Source organism: Dendroctonus ponderosae, unplaced genomic scaffold, assembly GCF_020466585.1.
Source record: "Dendroctonus ponderosae isolate FM_Combo_2020 unplaced genomic scaffold, Dpon_F_20191213v2 Dpon_F_20191213_6, whole genome shotgun sequence".
In the NCBI taxonomy this organism is placed as follows: Eukaryota; Metazoa; Arthropoda; class Insecta; order Coleoptera; family Curculionidae; genus Dendroctonus; species Dendroctonus ponderosae.
In genome coordinates, this window is record NW_026018814.1 from 11,488,148 (window position 1) to 11,508,019 (window position 19,872).

At 37.8% G+C, this 19,872-nt stretch overlaps 2 protein-coding genes across 2 annotated transcripts in view; both read right to left on the reverse strand.

Moving 5' to 3' along the window:
* The window catches only part of LOC109545111 (nephrin), a gene marked incomplete at its 3' end in the record, with an annotated part of 199,135 nt that extends 196,069 nt beyond the window's left edge, over window positions 1-3,066 (reverse strand). The window contains 1 exon segment of the mRNA XM_048667799.1: window positions 2,501-3,066.
* Window positions 3,067-5,511: 2,445 nt separating this feature from the next.
* The window catches only part of LOC109545179 (dynein beta chain, ciliary), a 28,554-nt gene continuing 14,193 nt past the window's right edge, over window positions 5,512-19,872 (reverse strand). Inside the window, exons 14-22 of the mRNA XM_019915721.2 lie at window positions 18,114-18,291; window positions 15,961-16,125; window positions 8,895-14,943; window positions 7,840-8,192; window positions 7,642-7,789; window positions 7,272-7,486; window positions 6,907-7,226; window positions 6,615-6,854; window positions 5,512-5,844 (exon numbers count right to left, since the gene is read on the reverse strand). Coding sequence (XP_019771280.2) covers window positions 5,604-5,844; window positions 6,615-6,854; window positions 6,907-7,226; window positions 7,272-7,486; window positions 7,642-7,789; window positions 7,840-8,192; window positions 8,895-14,943; window positions 15,961-16,125; window positions 18,114-18,291 — 7,909 coding nt within the window. The 3' untranslated portion in view covers window positions 5,512-5,603. The remainder of the gene's footprint in view (window positions 5,845-6,614; window positions 6,855-6,906; window positions 7,227-7,271; window positions 7,487-7,641; window positions 7,790-7,839; window positions 8,193-8,894; window positions 14,944-15,960; window positions 16,126-18,113; window positions 18,292-19,872) is intronic.

The following is a 19,872-nucleotide window of genomic DNA, read 5'->3' on the forward strand; positions in this document are numbered from 1 at the left end:
TGTTACTGTAGCATTTCCCCTGAACTAATCGCGTATCCGCAAATTCGTGAAAGGAAATTCAAAGTAAGTCACAGTTTGACAAATTATTGTTATTATTGACAAGAGCTATCCACCTGTAACTATATGTTAATGACAAAAAGCATTATTGCCGCTCTGACTTTTCATCAAAAAATTGTAGAAGAAAACGTTTTTAATATCAAAAATGTTCGTAATTTGAAGCAAAGATCGAAATTTTCTTTTCAATGCTTAAGTATTCCAATATGCTACCAATTAAACATGGAACAATTTCAAAATAATGCTTAATAACAAAGTTGAAATTCGATGTTCAACTGTTAAGATCTTCTAGAAAATTTCGAAAAAAAAACAGCTTTCAATATTTCGTACTCGTACTCGTACTCCCCAAGGGAGCCTCTATCACCCCTTAAAAGCAATTACGCCAATTTTGAATCACCCTGTATAGGTATACCAACTTACAACTTATCAACGTTCCACTCCACAATTCTAAGAAATGTCTTAGGACAGTAAGAATATCATATTAAGGACTCTTGGAATTTCTGTGAATTTATCAAAAACCAAAAAAAAACCACAAAATCACTTTTTTTTAATATCGCTTGATGTAACATCATAATATACCAATATCCCAATTGAATATGCAATAGAGTGTATAAAAAATAAATGTAATGAAATCGAACAACATTCGATAATTCCAGAAAAAGAATTTATTGAAGCAGTAGAGCTATGCCTAAAATCTACATATTTCAAGTTTGAAGAAAAATATTATTCACAAATATAAGGTGTAGCAATGGGTTTGCCCATATCAGCAACAATTGCAAACCTTGTTATGGAAAGCTTGGAAAAAACATAGTAACAAGCCTAAATTATAAACCATGTGCTATGTGGATGATTGCTTAATGTGTTTACCCATAGTAAAAATTCAATATACCCTAAATAAATTCAACAATTTTCACGACCCTATAAAATTTACAATAGAGAAGGATAAAAATCACTCAATACATTTTTTACACATAACAGTAAATTATGTGTAACAACGATATTTAACAAAGAGAGTGTGCGAACATAAATACAGCCTGAGAAATATTAGTGAAAATAAAGCATCATTAACACAACATGCACACCAAATGTCACATAATTTCGATTTTAACAACGCAGATATATTAGATAGGGAAACAAATTATCATAACAGAAGAATCCAAGAAATGATACAAATAAAAAAAACGTGCAAAAGCAGTAAATTTCAGATCAGATACTGACAACCTTAGCAACATTTACCGTATTTAAGTATGGAACAGCCAGTTCACTGGTAAAAAAGCAAAACTATTTCTGCTTATCTCAATACGTACGCGTTCTCATTCTTGCAAATGTAGAAAATTATGACAAATTTAAAGATTTAAGAAGGCAAAGACTTAAAAGAACGTTAATGAGTAATGAGCTAACTTTTTCAAAAATTTTGCTCTCCCAAAAGAAAGATTTTTCCTTTTACAATACAAAATACAAAATGGAGGATGCAGAAATCAAAATAGTGTGTTATACTGACGATGCCACTCTTATTGCAGAAAGTGAAGATGACTTACAAAGGTACATGTTTACTAAATATGGAAATATCACCGACCAAAACAAAGTGCTTAACAACATCAAAACCCCTCTAAGGTGCAAACTGGAACTTGACGGTAGAGTAATCGAGCAGAAAATTAAATTTAACTACCTTGGCGTGAAACTTTCCGGCTTTGGGGATATTGAGGCAGAGGTGAGAGATCAAACAACAATGGTGCAATAAGGGTATGGGAACGGACACTAAATCGAGGATCTACAAAACCAATGTGAGGCTGGTGATGACATAAACCGCAGAAACCAGGCCAGAAGCAGCTAAAACCAAAAGACACCTAGAGACAGCTGAGACGAAAATACTCCGTATAATCACCGGAAAGACACTGCTGGATAGAGAGAGAAGCGAGGATATCAAAACAGCCTGTAATGTCAAGAACATCAATGAATGGGTAGCAAACAGGAAGAAGGAATGGAATGAGTAGATAAGCAGGATGGACCACCGCAAACTTGTCAGAATCGCTCGCGACAAGTCCCCATTGAGACGAAGAGACGTTGGCCGCCCCAGGAAACGATGGAGCGACAGCCTCACGCAAGTTAACGATAATTGGCGATTCGCCTAAAATCAAGAATGAAGAAGAAGAAAAAGAATATTTAGACAAAATTCTTCATATTATTATAAGCAAACCATGTAAGCGTATTTTTTCTGGTTGTTTGTAAATATCACATATGCCGATTTAAATCACCCTGTATAAACAGGTTTTGCGTTACACGCCCGGATACTACTGACTAACGAATGTATAACATACTGAGGAGAAAAGCCGCATGAAGACGAAAGTCATGATGAAGCTAGGTGATGTGATGTCAATGTGATGTCAATGTGATTCAAGGTATTAAATTAATGTCAAAGGTAGGGACAATCCCTCAATAAACTCACCTTAAATCTTCTGAGAGGCGCACATTCTTAGAGTCTTACCATGGTCATTCCGAACAATCCCAAAAATCAAGACAGTACTAATAACGTTAAGCTTTACGTTTATGAATAACACGTCACATTCACAAAGTTTGATCTCGAAAATTACACTATCTAGCCACTAGGGTGTCCCTGGATCATTCAGATCCGATGTAACTTACACAAAAATGTAAATTTTTCAAGGCTGTCAACGCATTTAAATTCGAGATAATGTTACAGCCGCAAATTCTACATCGCGAGATAAAACGCGTGAATTATCGCGTTTAAACGAAGGGCCAAATAATACAACCCCAACGGCAACATCACGACTACGCGGATGGCTCCACCCGGATTGTGAGCCCCTAAACACCGGAGCAATCCGGGCAATCTCGAATATGGCCGAACAGTCCGTGCACCGGAGCCCAGGAAACAACAGCCGTGAAATCGGCTGTCGGGGTTGGAGGCCACTGGAGCTCTATCATTCTAATGAGTGTATACAAACCGGTTTTGGAATGTATGTGACACATAATCAGAAACGGGATGAAGAACTGACACTTTCATTTGATCGAACATGCTAGTTTCAATTCGCGAGTTCAAAAGTCCAAACGCCCACTGACGGATAAATTATAACTACACTTTGACTAGTAAAATTTTACTTATTAAAAGACTTATTTTGTTCAGTTTACTCAGCTTTTGCAAGCCTTGAAACAGATAGATACGTATTGAAAAGTGTGTAAGGATTGGTTTAAGATATAGACTTAATAACAAAGGTAAAATAATGGAATGTCAGGAAGTTATTACCAATCTAACCGTGATTTTCGCAGTTAACAATGTAGTAGTAGTAATGTTTTCATTTCGCAGCACCATCATTTTTTGTGCCAAACTTGCAAAATATGGATCTCAACAGCATGTGGTTTCAACCGGACGGTGCTACATGCCATACAGCCAGAGAAACTGTTGAATTACTACACGCGTCATTTCCTGGTCGTGTTATTTCTTGTTTTGGAGATCGGCGCTGGCCGCCCAGATCATGCGATTTAACGCCTTTGGACTTTTTTCTTTTGGATTTGTTAAAGTCACAAGTTGTCAACGATTGAAGCTATTAAAGATGAAATTCACCGTTATATCTCTAAAATGCCGCAAAATTTATGCGCAACAGTCCTTGAAAATTTCATGAAAAGAGCACGTCTGTGCCAGCAAAGCCGAGGCCGTTATTTTTTCAATGTTTTATTCCATTCATAACCTCATGATGTGAACTTCATTTTTCAATAAATGTTTCAAACTTATGCCACAAATACATATTTTATTTAAAATTCAAATGCTTATTTATTAAAATTATTATTGGAACCCTTTATTATAAAGTAACGGTGTAGTGGAATCTCTAAACTATATAGCAACACTTTATTTAACCGATATATTTGAAAAGTAATGTCTGAAAAAATTCACAGGTAAATTATGTTACATTTGTACCTGATCTTCATTTGGGCACTGTTTTATTGATTTACATCACATTGTTAAGAAATCCGTTGTTCAACATAAAGAGAATATGAACCATCGAAATGCAGAGCGTAAAGAAGCAGCAGAGAATAGACCACATTGATTCATTGAATTCACAAACATACAATTATACCAAATAAGGTCCACTTATTCATCTCAGAGTTTGTGATTATGTGTTGTACTGCCGATGATTTTTTAATCAATATTGTTCTGTACAGTTACTGTTTTACGAGTAAGCAAATGCTCAATCGTCTAACTTCATTAAATCAATCTAGAGGCATCCGCAGCAAACGCTTCCTGGTCGCTTAAACCTTGCAATATATGCGGAGCTTAACTGCTTACGCTGCAGTGAACTCTTCACTTTTTACCCTTATTTATCAATGGCGTAATTTGCAAAATATCCAAATGCGTAGAAATGTGTCAAAAAAGAAGAGGCCTTGAAGAAAGTGATGTAGACAGTGAAACTGGAAAATAATTCGTCCGCATTAAATGAAACATATAGTGTCATAAACAGTCAATAATTATGAATGATGTAGCGTAAAGCTTTGCCAACAAAATGAGCAATCTTGAATTTCATCAACAGACATTTTTTCAGCCAATTTCTAAATTGTTTGATTTATTAAATTTAGAAATTCGGGAAGATACTTGGAAAACAAGGGAATAAACGAAGAAATCCCGTAATCTGTAGATAGTATGAAAACGTGGACAGAGAAATAGGAAAGTAAAGTATTTGTATTAAATTCAAAATAAAATCATAAACAAAACCAACAGTGTTCATTCAAAGTGAGACAAAAATAAAATTTGCATAATCATAGACCAACTATCTAAAGTACGGAATAATGACTATTTAGCCACACATTTTTGTCCAAATGCAGCATCAATCTAAAAAAACACTGTTCTTATTTAAAATGCAGGCTTCTGAAAATGCCGTTTTCAGCCTAAACGAAGTTGATGGGAAATGCCTAGGAATGCTTGTATCTCAAACTCCTAAAACTGACTAGATATGTTTGGTGCATGTTAACCTGTTGAACATGTTCCGCTCCCGAAAAACATTGACTGATTTTGTGAATAATGTTTAGCTTAAATCTTAGCTGTTAAACGTGACATCTGTTTACAAGCTAAAATGACTTGACGAGAACAAATTGGTATGCAACCTAGGTCCTGTCAAAATCCCCCTTCTTTGTCCCTTCTTCTTACCAAAAATTGTTCGACGGAAACACGTTAAGAGCGATGGATATATGTAAAGAGAACGACCGGTCAATCCATCAAAGCAGAATAATATTGATGAAACTAATCCGACAAAGACCAATGATCAGCTGCATAAACCGAATGAAATTGAAACTATTTAAATCAAATAATTTCAAATTCTGTGAAAAGCACAACATTCGTTTTTAAGCAACCAAAAAACATAGCAAAAAGCAAAAAAAATAGAATCAATAGGTTACTGTAGGAGCAAAACCGAAACACCATATGCAAGAAAACTGACAAAAGCCACAACGTTCAATCAACCATTTTATTAACAATTATTTTAAGCTAATAACATTTATATAAACCTGTCATAAAATCAACAAAAACTGTAACAAACAATTGATTAAACTTGAAGTAGGATGGCCACACCAGCCAAAGTCCATTTGGATGCTTTATCCTTGGTTTTCAAATTGAATGTCCAAACAAAGGTCGGACCTCTCATTCGCGTTTTGTATACGGGACAATCATACATATTTCGTAAATCCTGTTTGTCCTGCGTAATTGCCTTAATAAAAATTACAGGCACTACTGGGAACAGCTCTTTCAGTTTTGAATCGGAAATACTGTTTAACTGAATGTCCCATCTATAATACACAGGACACAAAGTATCAATTAGACAGGGCTTATACGCTGGAATGTTCAAACAAATTCATTTCAATTAAATGTTGACAGAAATCATACGTATATTGCCGCATTTAAATGCCGAGTAAAATTTGTATTAAATGCTTGGAATGTGATTAGGAGTTGTCAATACTGAATTACTTAATAGGAAATTGTCAACATAGATATACCTATACTTTTAACGTCGAAAGTTGATGAGAATAGCCTTGAAAGATTCGAAAGTGTTTCCAAGAACGTATATTAATACAGTGAACTAACTTCTGCTTTCCTCATTACTATAAACTGATTGAATGGATTGGCCCCATGTCTTTTGGGGGTTATTTCGAAAGGGAGACGACGGCGAAATATGTAAAACAGCTATAACCTTCTGTACAGGCTGATTAAAAATAGGCGTCCTTTAATAGGTCACTGTAGCTCAGAGATTCAATATTAAGCAATATTTTAGAGTAATTTAGTGGTAATTTGTTACAATATCTGTATGTCTATTAATATCAATTAAAATCCATGATTGTTGTGGACACTCTCAATCGGAAAGCCCTTCTACATAATAGACGAACGGATTGACGAATTATTACAAGCCAATTGGGCCTTCGGAGAAAGTTCAGAGTGAAATTGCCTAGAAAGTGGCCACAATTAAACACCTGAGTTGTAGAAAAGGCTCAAATAGAACAAATTAGAAATGTTCGATTATTTCTAATTACAAAAAAAATTACTAATTTTGAAATATGATTACCTAGCGCCTTCCATAAACAGTCCATGCACATAGGCACCTTCTCTTGGAGCAGAGTTAAAGTCCTCCTTTTGCTTTTTAGTAACATCCGTCATCAGGCACATTTTATCCAGAGGCCATTCGTTTTTGCGAGCAGTTTGTTGCATGATTGCAGTTAGGAAAGATTGAGGATTGAAGAACCCACCCAGCCAAACTGCGGCTGGCATCGAAAAGTCGGTTGTCCAGCCTTCTAGTTCTTTGATTCTTAAAAATTGCGCGCAGTTACAAGCGAAAAAATCTAGTCATTAGAAACTACCTTAACGAAAGGTCCCCAACCCATTGGCCAAGTGGCAACAAGCTTGGGTACGCTTTGACTGACCAGGACTCGGGCACCGCATCCATAAATAGAGCTTCTTCAAGCACTTCCATATCGGACGTTATAGTTAGTTCTCCCTTTAGGCCCAAATCGAGCTCTTTTAAGGATCGCTTCATTTCTCGCGTCAAAGTGTTCATTCTTTCGCATTCTTGAAACGCCACAATTATGTAGGGTGTCCGCTCTTCAACTTTGGCCATCATTTCTTGGACTGGGAATTCTTCAGGGAGTTTATCATATATTTCTTCCAGTGTGCTTCGTACCTACAGTTGGAGTTAGTTGCGGAAAAATTAACTATTATCGCCAACCTTATCTTCGCGAGACATTCCACTGCCAGCAGCGGCGCTCGAGTCTCGGGGCTGCATTTCAAATATTGTTCGAAACATATTTTCCGAGGTGCTCGCCAAAAATCCAATTTCAGCGTTCGGATGCAGGCCATAGAGATACGGACTTTCTGCAGGCAGTCGATCATCGATATAACGATGGTATCCTATGTAATCGGTATTCGGTGGCGCAAAGAATGCTAGAATAAAGCCACGAAAATTAACACGAGGGCATGGATTTTACCAAGATGAAGCAAAAAAGATGTTGAACAAGACTTGCGTTCACCCGAAGAAACCTGGGCAGAACATGAAGAGAGCGCGTTCCAAGAAAGTTATTAGCAACACTAAAATATACCAGGGGCCAACTGTAGCTCTCCCTCGATCAGCTCCGGCTGCATGTATGTTAGTAAATAGTTTCTGCACAATCGCCTGTCCCAGTCATCCGTAATATGACCGCCGTACATTATTTCACCAAAAAGATAGCGTAGATCTTCAAATGGTACCTAAAATACATAAACTGTTCCCGTTTGTACAAAGTTCTAGTAGGAATTACCTTGTTATTGCTCTCTAAATAGTTATACAAAACGCTGACGCTGATGGTTAAGTCGCCAACATTGAACGGATAGTTTCGATTCCAGCCCTGAGGCCCAAATTTCCGCCGCTCGGCTACCACGGCATGGAAGTAGCAAAGAGCGAATAGAATGGCCTTAAATTCGGCCTCTTTGGAACACATTTCCAGTGTTTCCTGATTAAAATTGTCCAGAGCTTTGTGCAAATTGGCATTAATGCCAGTGGGTGGTTCGTTTGTTATCTTAATGGAACACTCTAGTATCCCTTGTGGTATCACGCAAGAGTGCGGATCAGACGATGGCTCAGCACTTAGATACAATCTGTATTTTTCATGACCTAGATTAGCAAAAGTTAGAGCCATTACCAATTAATTAATCAATACGAAATACTGTTTAACCGCCATATTTTGAAAAGTTGAGAGGTCTACTTTGCAAACAGCAATAATGAGAGGAATTGCACTTGTAGGCTAAACCGTAGCTACAAATCCTGATCCGAAATAACCGAACATTATGCCCCATTTGGAGAGCTTTTGGCTATTAACCTACTGGCCGATATACAACTTCAACATACAATTTTAGGAGTTTCTGGTATCGGAGACTCAAGTCCCCGAATGAAGGATAAGTTCACATTTGCGATTCGTTCAATACTAAAAATGCATCAATTTCTATGCGATTCCGTGGCATGAACCGAATTAACCGTAAATTATCGTCCTGTTAGAGTGGTTTCTATGATTAACCAAAGATATCTGCCCAATTACCCATTTTAGACCTAAACTGATCAACTCAAACTTGGTCCAAAAAATCGTCGGCAAATTTTGTCAATGCAACGAAGCAAGAGAATGAGAAAATAGCGCTACTTCAATAGTAGAACGCTTTCTACTGATCCGAATTAGCCGAAAATTATGGCTCGATCTGAACGATTTCAATTTCTAACCCACCAGGTACTACAGACGATGTCCGATAAAATGCGACATGCATAAATTCAAATATAAATCAACATAGTCTTGACTGTCTTCACTAATAGTGAAAGTGGACTCACCTCCTTCAGAACACTGTTCCATTTTCTTCTCTAAAGTAGCTAACCATTTGACGACCAGATGAATGTTCTGAAGAATTACCCAATGTCCATCTTGAGCGGCTAGATCCATGGCATTTTCCGCAACAATTTCCTGCCCTTGACCCAACGAAACGCTATGAAAATTGCCAATGTCGAATGTGAAACCCAACTTCTTTCCCATCATTTCCACATCCTTCAACGGGTTCACGCCAGGCGAAAGAATGAAAAACACTGGCGTTTGAGCGCTGGTTTCCTCATAGGATTTTTCGAAACCAACCGTTCTGGCTGTTACGTATCGAGTGCCTAATTTTTCCTCGATATACAAGCGAACAGCATACGTCATTCTATCATTCCTCAAACATCGCATTATGCATAACCTTTGTAATGTTGTTTTGTTTTTCCATTCTCCCGGGAATTTTTCCTTTTCCGGGCATTCGCTTTCAACAAACTTCCGCCAACGCTTTGCTGATCCTTCTAAGTCTTTGTCCAGTCCTCTGAATTCGTCCATTAGTGACAGTGCTTTAATGCCTCCCCAAGAAATATTATTTAAAAAATCCACTGGTGAATTTAGATTGGCAATGACAGGAAATCTGAGCAAAAAATCGAGTTCATCAGGCATAATTTCGCCCAATTGTATATAAATTTGGAAGGTCATTTGAGCCATGAACGTTAGCTTGTCACACTCGAACAGACCCCTAGAAGTGTACATGAAAACTGAAAACGAAATACTCTCCAGCAAATTAACCACTCGATCTTTGAGTTTTTCAGCTGGCTCTGCTCTCTTGAGGGAATCGCGAAACACCACACTGAAAGCTTTCAGGGAGAATTGATATATCATATTTATTCTAAATAAGTCGTTTAGAATGAAGTACAGAAGCGAAGCCCTGGCTGCACATGGACGATATTGTTCCCGAGCTTCGTCGATTTTAACTGAGGTCACTTTAGCTTCTTCCACTTTAATGGCAATTTCATTAGCCGTTTTTTTAGTTGTTTCCAAATTAAGGACCAGCTCGACATCACCTAATATGTTCCCAGTTGCTGAAGACAATTTATAAAGAAGATTATCTTCACACGTTTTCAGCGTAATCTTAAAGTCGTTTTGCTGCTTAGTAAGCGATGATTTCAGTAGCTCCAAATCTGGTCGTTCCACCTTGACCACTTCGGCCAACAGTTGCTCTTCCAGCCCATCACGTGTTACAGTAAAATTAATCAGGGTGGTTTGAGCCTGAATTTCAGGCTTATAATGGGGATTTGCAAGCTTTGTATGTAATATCAACCTGAAATTGGGATCGTAGTCTACTTCCTTATCGCCCATTTTAATTGCTTTTCCTTTTTTAATCAACACTCTGCCAAGCACTGGATCTAAAACAGCATCCAAGTTTTCTCCAATATTTTCAATCAACACAGTTTGGCCCTTGGAAATGCAATCTTCAATAACATCTAGATACGTTCTTTGAGTTGTTCTCACCACTCTTAAATTTTCTCCGAATTTAGTTTTAATCCATTTTATACCCTGCAACTGGGGATCAATCATCAATGGCCAACGACTCGAATTAGTTAATATACTAGCATTTTCCGCAGACATGCGATCGGTTGGAAGACCCTCGTTATTCCACTGGGCAATTTTGGCATCATCTGCCAACAGATTCATTGGATCCAAACCGGGAGTCATAGGAATTGGAACTTCTAATGTTTTGAAATATGGCATCCAATGCTTGTCTAACATATCCGTTCTATACTTCTTCATAAAACATCCGAGATACGAAAGAAAGGCTGTAACTAATAACATATCTCCTGGGATAGTTATAATTGAGGCATTGAAATCTTTTATAAGTTGCCTCCAACGGATATTCTCTGACGCTAAGCCATTAACCAGTCGGTTAGCTAGATCGATCATTTGCGTAGTGGCATCTGCTTCAGCTTGACATTTCAACTTAGCATTTGTGGCTTCTTCAAAATCTGCTCTCAGCACACCCAACTGTTTCTCCAATTGATCCAATTTCAGCTTCAATTCTGAAAGTCTTCCCCTCGCATCAGAAAGCTCTTTATTGGCTAGAGCCAAAGCCTTCCGCTTGGGCTCTACTACCACAAACACCTCGTAGAACTTAATAATGTTAATCACCCATGCACATAAACCTGCTGCAGCCGCTGACTTGGTGAGAATTTTTTCCGGACTAAATTCCGGATCTTTCAGATATTCAAGTGTGGCTTTAACAGTGTCCGGATGCATGTTTTCTTTATCATAAGTAATCAGGTCGTTCAAAAATTGATCGACTTTATTCATCATCGATTTGCATTCCTTCCAGCTGCGATCTTTGGGAATTTTTCCTTTTTTCGAAAACAACACGAGAACAGCAGCGCATACCGAAACCACAGCCTCTGGAGGGCTACCAAAAGATTTTAACTCAGTCAGATTGTTTTTGTTTAGCGTATTTAAGGCTTGTTGGGCTGCAACTAGTGCGGGTTCCGCCTTTGCTAAATCTTCCGCACAAATTTTTGCTTTAGCCGACACGTCTTCTTCAATGGCCTTAACTTTCGCTTCTTCTTCACTAGCTGTATCTTGTTCTTTGGCAACCTTTTCATTTTCGATGGTCAAAACGTCAATAAGAGCAGTTGCAGCTGCATTTTTTTCATTCAGCTCCACCTCTTGTACAGCCAATACGTCTTTCAATCCGTCCACTTCTTCGGAAGTGGATGCCAATTTGGTTAAACCGTTTTGCAGTCTTGTAATGTTGTTGTGTATGTCTGCAGTTTTCTCCGTCAACAGTTTTCTGTACAGATCGATTTGTTCTAAAAACGACTTAGGGGTGGTATAGTTGTAGCGTTTTTCATTCAACAGGTAAATTTCCGAAAAAGTGTTTACAACGCCGTGTGCAAAGGACATGAATAGAGATACAGAGTTGACGAGTTCTGGTGGCAGTACTTCGATTTCTGCTAAAAATCTACGAGATACAGATTGCAAAGCTTCGGTGGGCCAATCATGGAACCAGTCTATCGAGGAGCAGTTAACAAGAGCCGGAAACTTTCTGGCTCGCACTCGCAGAGTTGAACCCACCGGCGAGAAGCACAAAACTATTTTTAAAAGTCGCCTGACTCTATCAATGAAAAACTTCCAGCAGTTCTCTCTGGTATCTTGCAGTCCAACACTTTTAACCTCGCCGCGCATTGCGCTGATGACGTTCTCCACATTCTCGTCGGGAAGTAGTTCACTTATTTCTCCTGACGCTAAGACATCATTTATTAACACAAGATAAGATTCATCGGGAACTTGGGCATCAGTCATCAAAAAAACTATGCCGACACTTTTGAGTCCCACTTTCATGTAGAGCCCCGCTATATCGGCCTTCATATCAGCCATAGCATATCCCTTTTTGAGCTGGATTTGAAAAACTTCGAATGACGATATGAAAGCCGCCAACCTGGTAAGCGATTGCTTTCCAAAACCTCCAACACCCACAAGCAAGGCGTTGCCTCTTGGTGCTTCCAAAATGCGATTTATTCGACAAATATGGTACATGGCATCTTCGAACAAGACCAGATTCATTGCTGCCACCAAGTCATTGTATCCGTTCAATGCTTCATGCAACAGATGACTCAAGTGATCAAAATCGAGTATTGGAAAGTATTTCGGATCTCCAATGCCTTCGGCAAAGTGGCAAAATATTAAGGGCTTTTCAAAAACCGTATTTTCATCAAGTTCCTCAAAACCCTTTTTCACCGAGTCGATTATCAGTTTATTGAACGTGTCCATATCGCGCTTTTCAACCAATTTGTCTCCATATACCCTGTTGGCTTCATGCATCCAAAGTCTTATAAACGCCGTCTGGTTGGAAATGGCCGGGCCATGAGCAAAGAGCATTCCTTGGAAAATATTCGACAAGTCGCGAAGCGTAAATGTATAATGAAACTTAACAGCAGTGGGCAAGAACGTCTGTCCGACTTTGGTGTGTAAGGAAAAGGCCGCCTGCACAATTATTGGGCATAACTTTTGTATCACAGCGTTGAACTTATTTTGAGGATTGGCTAAATGCTGAGAGAGAATTGAGTTGTAAATGTGAAGGCAATTCTCTTCCGACGGGAAACTGACAGCAAATACACAGAAATGCCGTTGCAGCCTGGGATCGATAGTAAATGATCCGGCAGTCGGATTCATTGCCGATAAAAACTGAACATTGTGAATTTCCTTCAAACTCAACTTTTGCCTGTCGTACCAGTGCTGATAATCCATGAATTGTTTCAGAAGTGTGTGTGGCTGCACAGTGAAGTACTTGTCCACTTCTGGCATATTCATGTCGTCAATAAAGTAAATCATGGTTTTGTTGCCAGGTGGCCCATACACTTTTCCAGCTTTCTTCTCAAGAGGTTTTTCCAAAATTTGTTGCAACATCTCAGATGTTGTGTAAAAGTTAAATGGCACGTTTGTCACTGCATAGTGCTCAGTCAGCGAATTAAGCTTCTCTTGGATAATCACCGACTTTCCACTACCAGCAGGACCCACAAGCATGACCGGGACCCTCATAGATACCAACAGATCGATAAAAAATCTGATCCTGCTGGTTTCTGCAGTATTCACTAAAGTAGCTTGCAAGGGAATATCTGTGTCGAGTTCAAACGGAGAAACTAACTCCGTCCATGGCACAAACCGTTTGTTTTCTTCTTCGATGTAGTATTGGAAAACATTGCCACCAATTGGAAACTTAACAGTCTTAAACTCGTTAGTAAACCACTTGCTAAACTCGTTCCGCCAATCGATGATTTGATCTTGAAATAGCGCGGAACCAAACGACCAAACCACGCAAAACACGAAATAGATTTCGTACCACTCTTTAGGACAATCAGGGGGAACGTTTTCGGGTGTTAAAAAGCAGTCTAGGAGACTAACCAGCATGGTTAAATGAGCAATGTCGGATATAGGCGTTATTTTCTTAACCTTTTTGTGCACAGCTTCGAGGCAAGGCGGTACGTATTTATCAAACAGGATCATCAGATTAGCCTTTTCGCTTTGTATTGTTCGCGTGTCAATCCAGGATGCAATAAATGGGTTCCAGCCGAGATCTGCAGGATTAATGTATAAAATACCAGCTCTGGAAACAGTTGCCGGTGTTGCCGTCCGCAAATTAGCAATTTCAAATAACAGCCTCATGCTACGAGTGAGCGCGATGCGTTCATTACTGGCAAGAGTAAGTACTTTGTTGTCATCCATTAAGGTGTTAAGTGACTCGATCCACATAGGATCGATGTCTCCATCAAGCACAATCCATTTAGGGCCCTCTCCGCTTAAATTCGCCTGATCTCTCATAATAACAGAGAACAAGCCATCTTTCCACTCTCTGGTGGCAGGATTGATCACACCGAATAACTCGTCATTGGTCACAGCTTTTGGATTAAGGTCGTTGTATAACGGTTTCCGCTTCTGATTTGCGTAAGTCTTAATAAGACACTTCCAGACCATTGACTTTCCAGTGCCAGCAAAGCCTATTATAAATACCGAGTGTCTAACGGCGAAAAGTTCCTCAAGTTGAACTACTTTCAGAATAAAACCATCTTCTGGTTGCAGTTTCATTTCGACCGCAGTTCGTTTAATCATTTTTTCAAAATCTATATTGCGTTTTCTGGGCACATCCAGAGCAGGAAATAAGTCACCAATCAATCCCATAAAAACCGGCATATCATCAGTAATAATTTTTGGGATATTGAAATCTCTCAACGCCCTCATAAGTACTTGGTCTTCCGGTCTTTGCTTGTCACCTCTTTTTAGCGACCCAGCAACTACTAATACAGACTTTATGGCTCTCAGCCCCCAGTCATAATGGTCTTGTTTCGTGAGCAATTCCTTACATAGTGTATAGAGGGTTATGAACTTTCGGGCTAAAAGTCGAGCCTCTTGAAAGCCTTCTGCGACCAACATGATTTCGCAAATGAGGGCAAAATCTGGGACCACCATGGCACAAGGCCGAAACAGCGCCTTCAGATTTTCGGGCAACTCCGTTCGACCTGCATAACCTGGGTTCATCGTTATAAAAAGGCCAACCTAAAATAAAATTCCAATATCGTCTAATTTAGCTGGAGGMGAAAAATATCAGGCAAATTTAATAATGCGATGAACGCYAACGGTGTTGAAAATTACATAAAAATATTTGGAAATGGARAGATAATGCCACTGTTTTATAACGCARCAGGMCGACCAGWAAATTTAWGTTTGCRTATGACAAAARCTAAAAGCTGATTRGAACTGAAYMAACTTTATTAAGCATGCAGCTAGCTTTATTAAACATTATTTTATCTACGCATCTACTCTGTCAAGKTGACTAAATGGGAATGTAAACTTAGATAGTATCTACTAAATGGCKCTCTMATTTAAATYCCCGATAKTCGTTTCGRAAAAAACAAAWTTGAATTAAGAGTGGCTCACATAASTGCAACCGCAAATTGTTTAAACTCTGGTGTTTTATCAMTCAATACGAAAACTTGCGGCAGAGTTGAGGTTTACTAATCTAAGGACTTAGAACGCAACAAGTTGAATCTAGTTAGTTACTAACGTAGAGATAACTGCAGCACCGTTCAAACATGGCAGAGTTCCAAACGAGCTCGCACTGGTTAAAGATTAAAGTATAGCGAAAAAACATACTTAAAACCAGGGATCACATTGATTTTATGTGCATGTTTCTCATCTCATCAAATAATAATCAGCAGCTGTTTTCAGCGACTGGAAAATTAACTCCGCAGAAATATTTCTCTTAATTTACCGACTTTCCACCCTTAATTTTTACCCTTAAATAATTGGACCCTTAAAAATTATCTGATTACTTTGAGCAAACCTTAAATGAACGGATTCGATATAAACTGATCATATGAAATTGCAACCCCGAACTAAAATGCCAAATTTGAAATAATCAATGCCTCTAGCCATGTCTAGTCACTTAAAATATCTGAATAGGCACAAGGCGTAAAACATACAGCAAAAGTTTAGCTATAAAGCAAAGCAATATTAAAGCATGTTCTGATATTATTCTGCCAAACTTCTTGCAAGTCATAATGCGCAACTTACCGTGGGTATTAATCCAATATCTTGACCTAAAAAGAAAAATATTTTCTTCTGGTCTTTGATTGCGTCCTGAATTAATTTCACTTGAACSGCAACCACTGACAATACCTCCACTGATATTCTGTTAAACTCGTCAAAGCAACCCCAGCAACCTGTCTGAGCCAATCCCTAATAATATGAAYAACACTTTTAATCTCGTCAACGGCCAATATCTAAAGATTRTTATTTAAATATTTARTTTTTAATATATCCTAGATTAATTACATTATACAGGGCTTTAATTGCTTCATTTCATCTAAATGCCAAGAAGTAAGCAACATATTTYAAAAAWTATGTCGACTAAAAGAGACAATACAACTTAGGTAACATGTTAAGTTTAATTTTAACAGTTATTCCTCGTCTCTAACTACCATACGTTTAAAATTGCATCCCCCACACATCACTATGTTTAAGAAGATTTGTTTCCAATGATGAAGGCAGAAKTAAAATCGGATGGTCGATTCAAGATGTAAAAGAGAAAATGTGTCATGYTAAAAGACAGAATTAATAGTTGACGAAATAACTGCTAATTTAATGATTTGACCTTTTAAATTTATTTTATGAATTGTTGWAAATGTATAAAATTCTTTACGATTTAAATTCCGATAAAATTTGTCACAAATCCTGATCAAAATTTAACGAGAACTAAGGCTGCATTTTTGTGATATTTGATGATCCAGTTCAGGTGGGTTTTCGTAAATAACGGTACTTAAATGACCTCATAAGAAAAAGTCTGGAGGAGCCAGATCTCGAGACCTTGCTGGAAATTATATTTCACCTTTTCTACCTATGCATTTGCCAGGACACTGTTGATAACAAGAATCCAAACGAATTTCCTCGAAAAACTTAGTTAATGTTCGTAAAGATGTTCACGGCAGACTATACCATTGTCTAGCGAATAACGGTGGATATTTTCGACAATTTATTAAATAATTTAATAATCTTTCTGTTTAAATAATATTTTAGACAGACAAATTGCTTTAAGGTAGTCCATTATAAAGTAATGTTCCTCAACGCATCTGTTTATATTTTTGTAACCACACAAAAAAACCATAAGCTTGCATGTAAGATTTAAGAACTATAAAAACATTAACCATAAATGTGTATTTAACAGTTGACATTTCCCATATTTAAAATAGCACTAATGATTCATTTCCCTTGGACAACATGCGCTTCTAGTAAGCATGTTTTTATTAAATCAACGTATGCATGGAGGCCAAAAACCTTTGAAAACGTTGCACAGTTGTATATAGAAGTACATATTCCATAGCATAAATTACTGCGAAAGTAAGGGAAAATAGGGTACATAATTATGAGAAACTGTAGTGTAGACGAGCAGGAAGTCGCGATGAGAAAACCGCAATCAACTAGAAACTTCCAAATTGGTGGGAATTTTTTATGTGAGATAGTTCACTTTGTTATATTTAGTTCCACCTGGGGCTTATGAGCAAAAGGAAACGACGTAATATGGCAAGCTAAAAAAGTGAGAAATACATTTTGCAGTCTATTTTACTAGATTCTCAGTAGTGAATAACAAAACTGAAACATAGACAATACGAGCAAAACACGCTCATTTGTCAGAAAATGTCATAACTATCACGGCAATATAGTAATATCAAAAGCTTATCAACACAGAATCGTTGATGGAAAGAAGAAAACTCAACTGCTTTGAAACCAGTTGACCAAAACTCCTTAAAGTGGTTTAAGACGACGAACTTCTGAGTTCTGTACTTCCGTTTGAAACTCCAAAGGTCACTCGAGCGCTAGCTAATATGTATAACATTCAGCAGACTTATTTGAAATGTTCCTTTGTGTCCACTTTAAGCTTCCTGTGGCTGGAGGCAAATGCGAAATGCGGAAAATCAATCGCTTTAGAAGCCACATAAACGTTCAAGTTGGTATATTAAACAGGATGACACACTAGAAAATAATTTGTTGATTCGAATACAACTATAAATGCTCGTAGCATGATAATCGATTTGGAAATACATTTAGGACAATTAGCTGCTGTAATAGGATGCATTTTAAAAGGGACGTTTTTTAATAGAAATCTGAGGAAAAGAATGCCACGATTGTGACAAAACTAGTCAAAATGCGGATGACCAAATCGAACCCACCTTATAAATATTGCCAATGGATTTGTAATCCATTTGCTCCGAACAATTAAATACGTACACCATCATACCAAGAGCTTTGCCAAGGTCTTTGGTAGTTTCTGTTTTTCCAGTACCGGCAGGCCCAGCTGGAGCCCCGCCCATTATCAAATGCAAACTTTGAGACAATGTAATATAACATCTAAAACAGGAACAAATCCAAAACAATGTTTTTATAATTATCGCTATGAAGAGTTTTAGTGCAAACGCAGGATAGCTGGTTATAATGTAAGTTGAAGCAACAACTTGAAGCAAAAAAAAGTAAAAGCCGATGACAATCTGGGACGTCTGGTGAAAAAAAATTAGTTCCAAATAAGTACTGTTTCCAAGCATTATGAGCAGTTACAAAAAAAATACTCTGGTTCTCTATATCAAGACGTTGTCAGCGATAAGCTCCAATGCAGATGGCAAAACCGTACGTGTATCTTTAAGTAGTTCGCATAAAACATGAAAATTAATCGCAAATGGTCAGTCAAAAACTGGGAAATAACTGTTTTCTTGATTCAAATCTTTTCGATATATAATTTATGGATTACAACTAATACCTTTAGATACTTAAAACGCACGGCGTCGTACAGAGAAACCCTAACAAAACTTTGTTACCGGCTAAATAACTACTGACAAAATATTACTTATTGCACATACGATTCAATTTTCTTATCTATTACCGATCAAACGGGGCAAGAAGAAAATTATGTTCAATTTCGCTTGAAAACAAGGAGAACAAAATTTTATTGTGATAACCTCTGTGTACTTTTTCCCCATTTTAAATGAAAATCCCCATCATAGTTTGGGTTAGTTTTGGTTGGGGTAAGGCGTACAAAATCATCACGAAAAGACTAAATACGAGATCAAGACATACGCCAGATGAACAGGTAGTCAGGAACCAAATAAATAAATAATTCCCAACGAAAGCAATATTTCACTGGACAGAATCAACTCCAGAAACAAACAATACGGTTACCCCTTTTAACTTGGAAGAGTTAAAAATTGCTATCGGAGAAAGGAAACTAAATAAAGCACCTGGGCCTGATTGTATTACCCTGGAAATTCTTAAAGCATGCATTGACGCGTGCCCACAAATATTCCTAAACACATTTAACAACTGTTTAGAAAATGGAAAAAAGGCGTATAGACCTCTGTGTCTAATCGATGACATGGGGAAACTTCTCGAATCCCTAATAAGGAAAAGACTGTTTGAGGAAATGGAAGCAAAGAGGCTGCTACACCCCAACCAATTTGGGTTTACCAAAAGTGAATCTACTACTGATGCAATAAAGAAGATCTGTTGATCTGAGCGATGAAATTAAACAAAAAAGCTACCAGCACCGAGACGTGTGCTTATTGATCCTCCTAGATATTGAAAACGCCTTTAACTCTGTGCCGTGGGATGGTATCGTCGATTCTCTATACAAAGATGGCATACCCAATTATCTGATTCAAATTATAAAATCCTACCTTAGCAATAGATCTATTATCAGTCCAAATGGTGAAACTATACCAATCACATGCGGTGTTCCACAGGGATTTATTTTAGGACCAACACTATGGAATATCTTTTATAATAGGATATTAAAGGTCAAAGTAGAGCGGGGAACAAATTTAATAGCACATGCCGACGACCTGGCAATTACCGTCAGTGCAAAGAACAAGGAACAAAAAATCTCAAAAACTACCCTTGTCATAAAAGATATTGTTGAGACTCTGAACGGCATGGGGATAA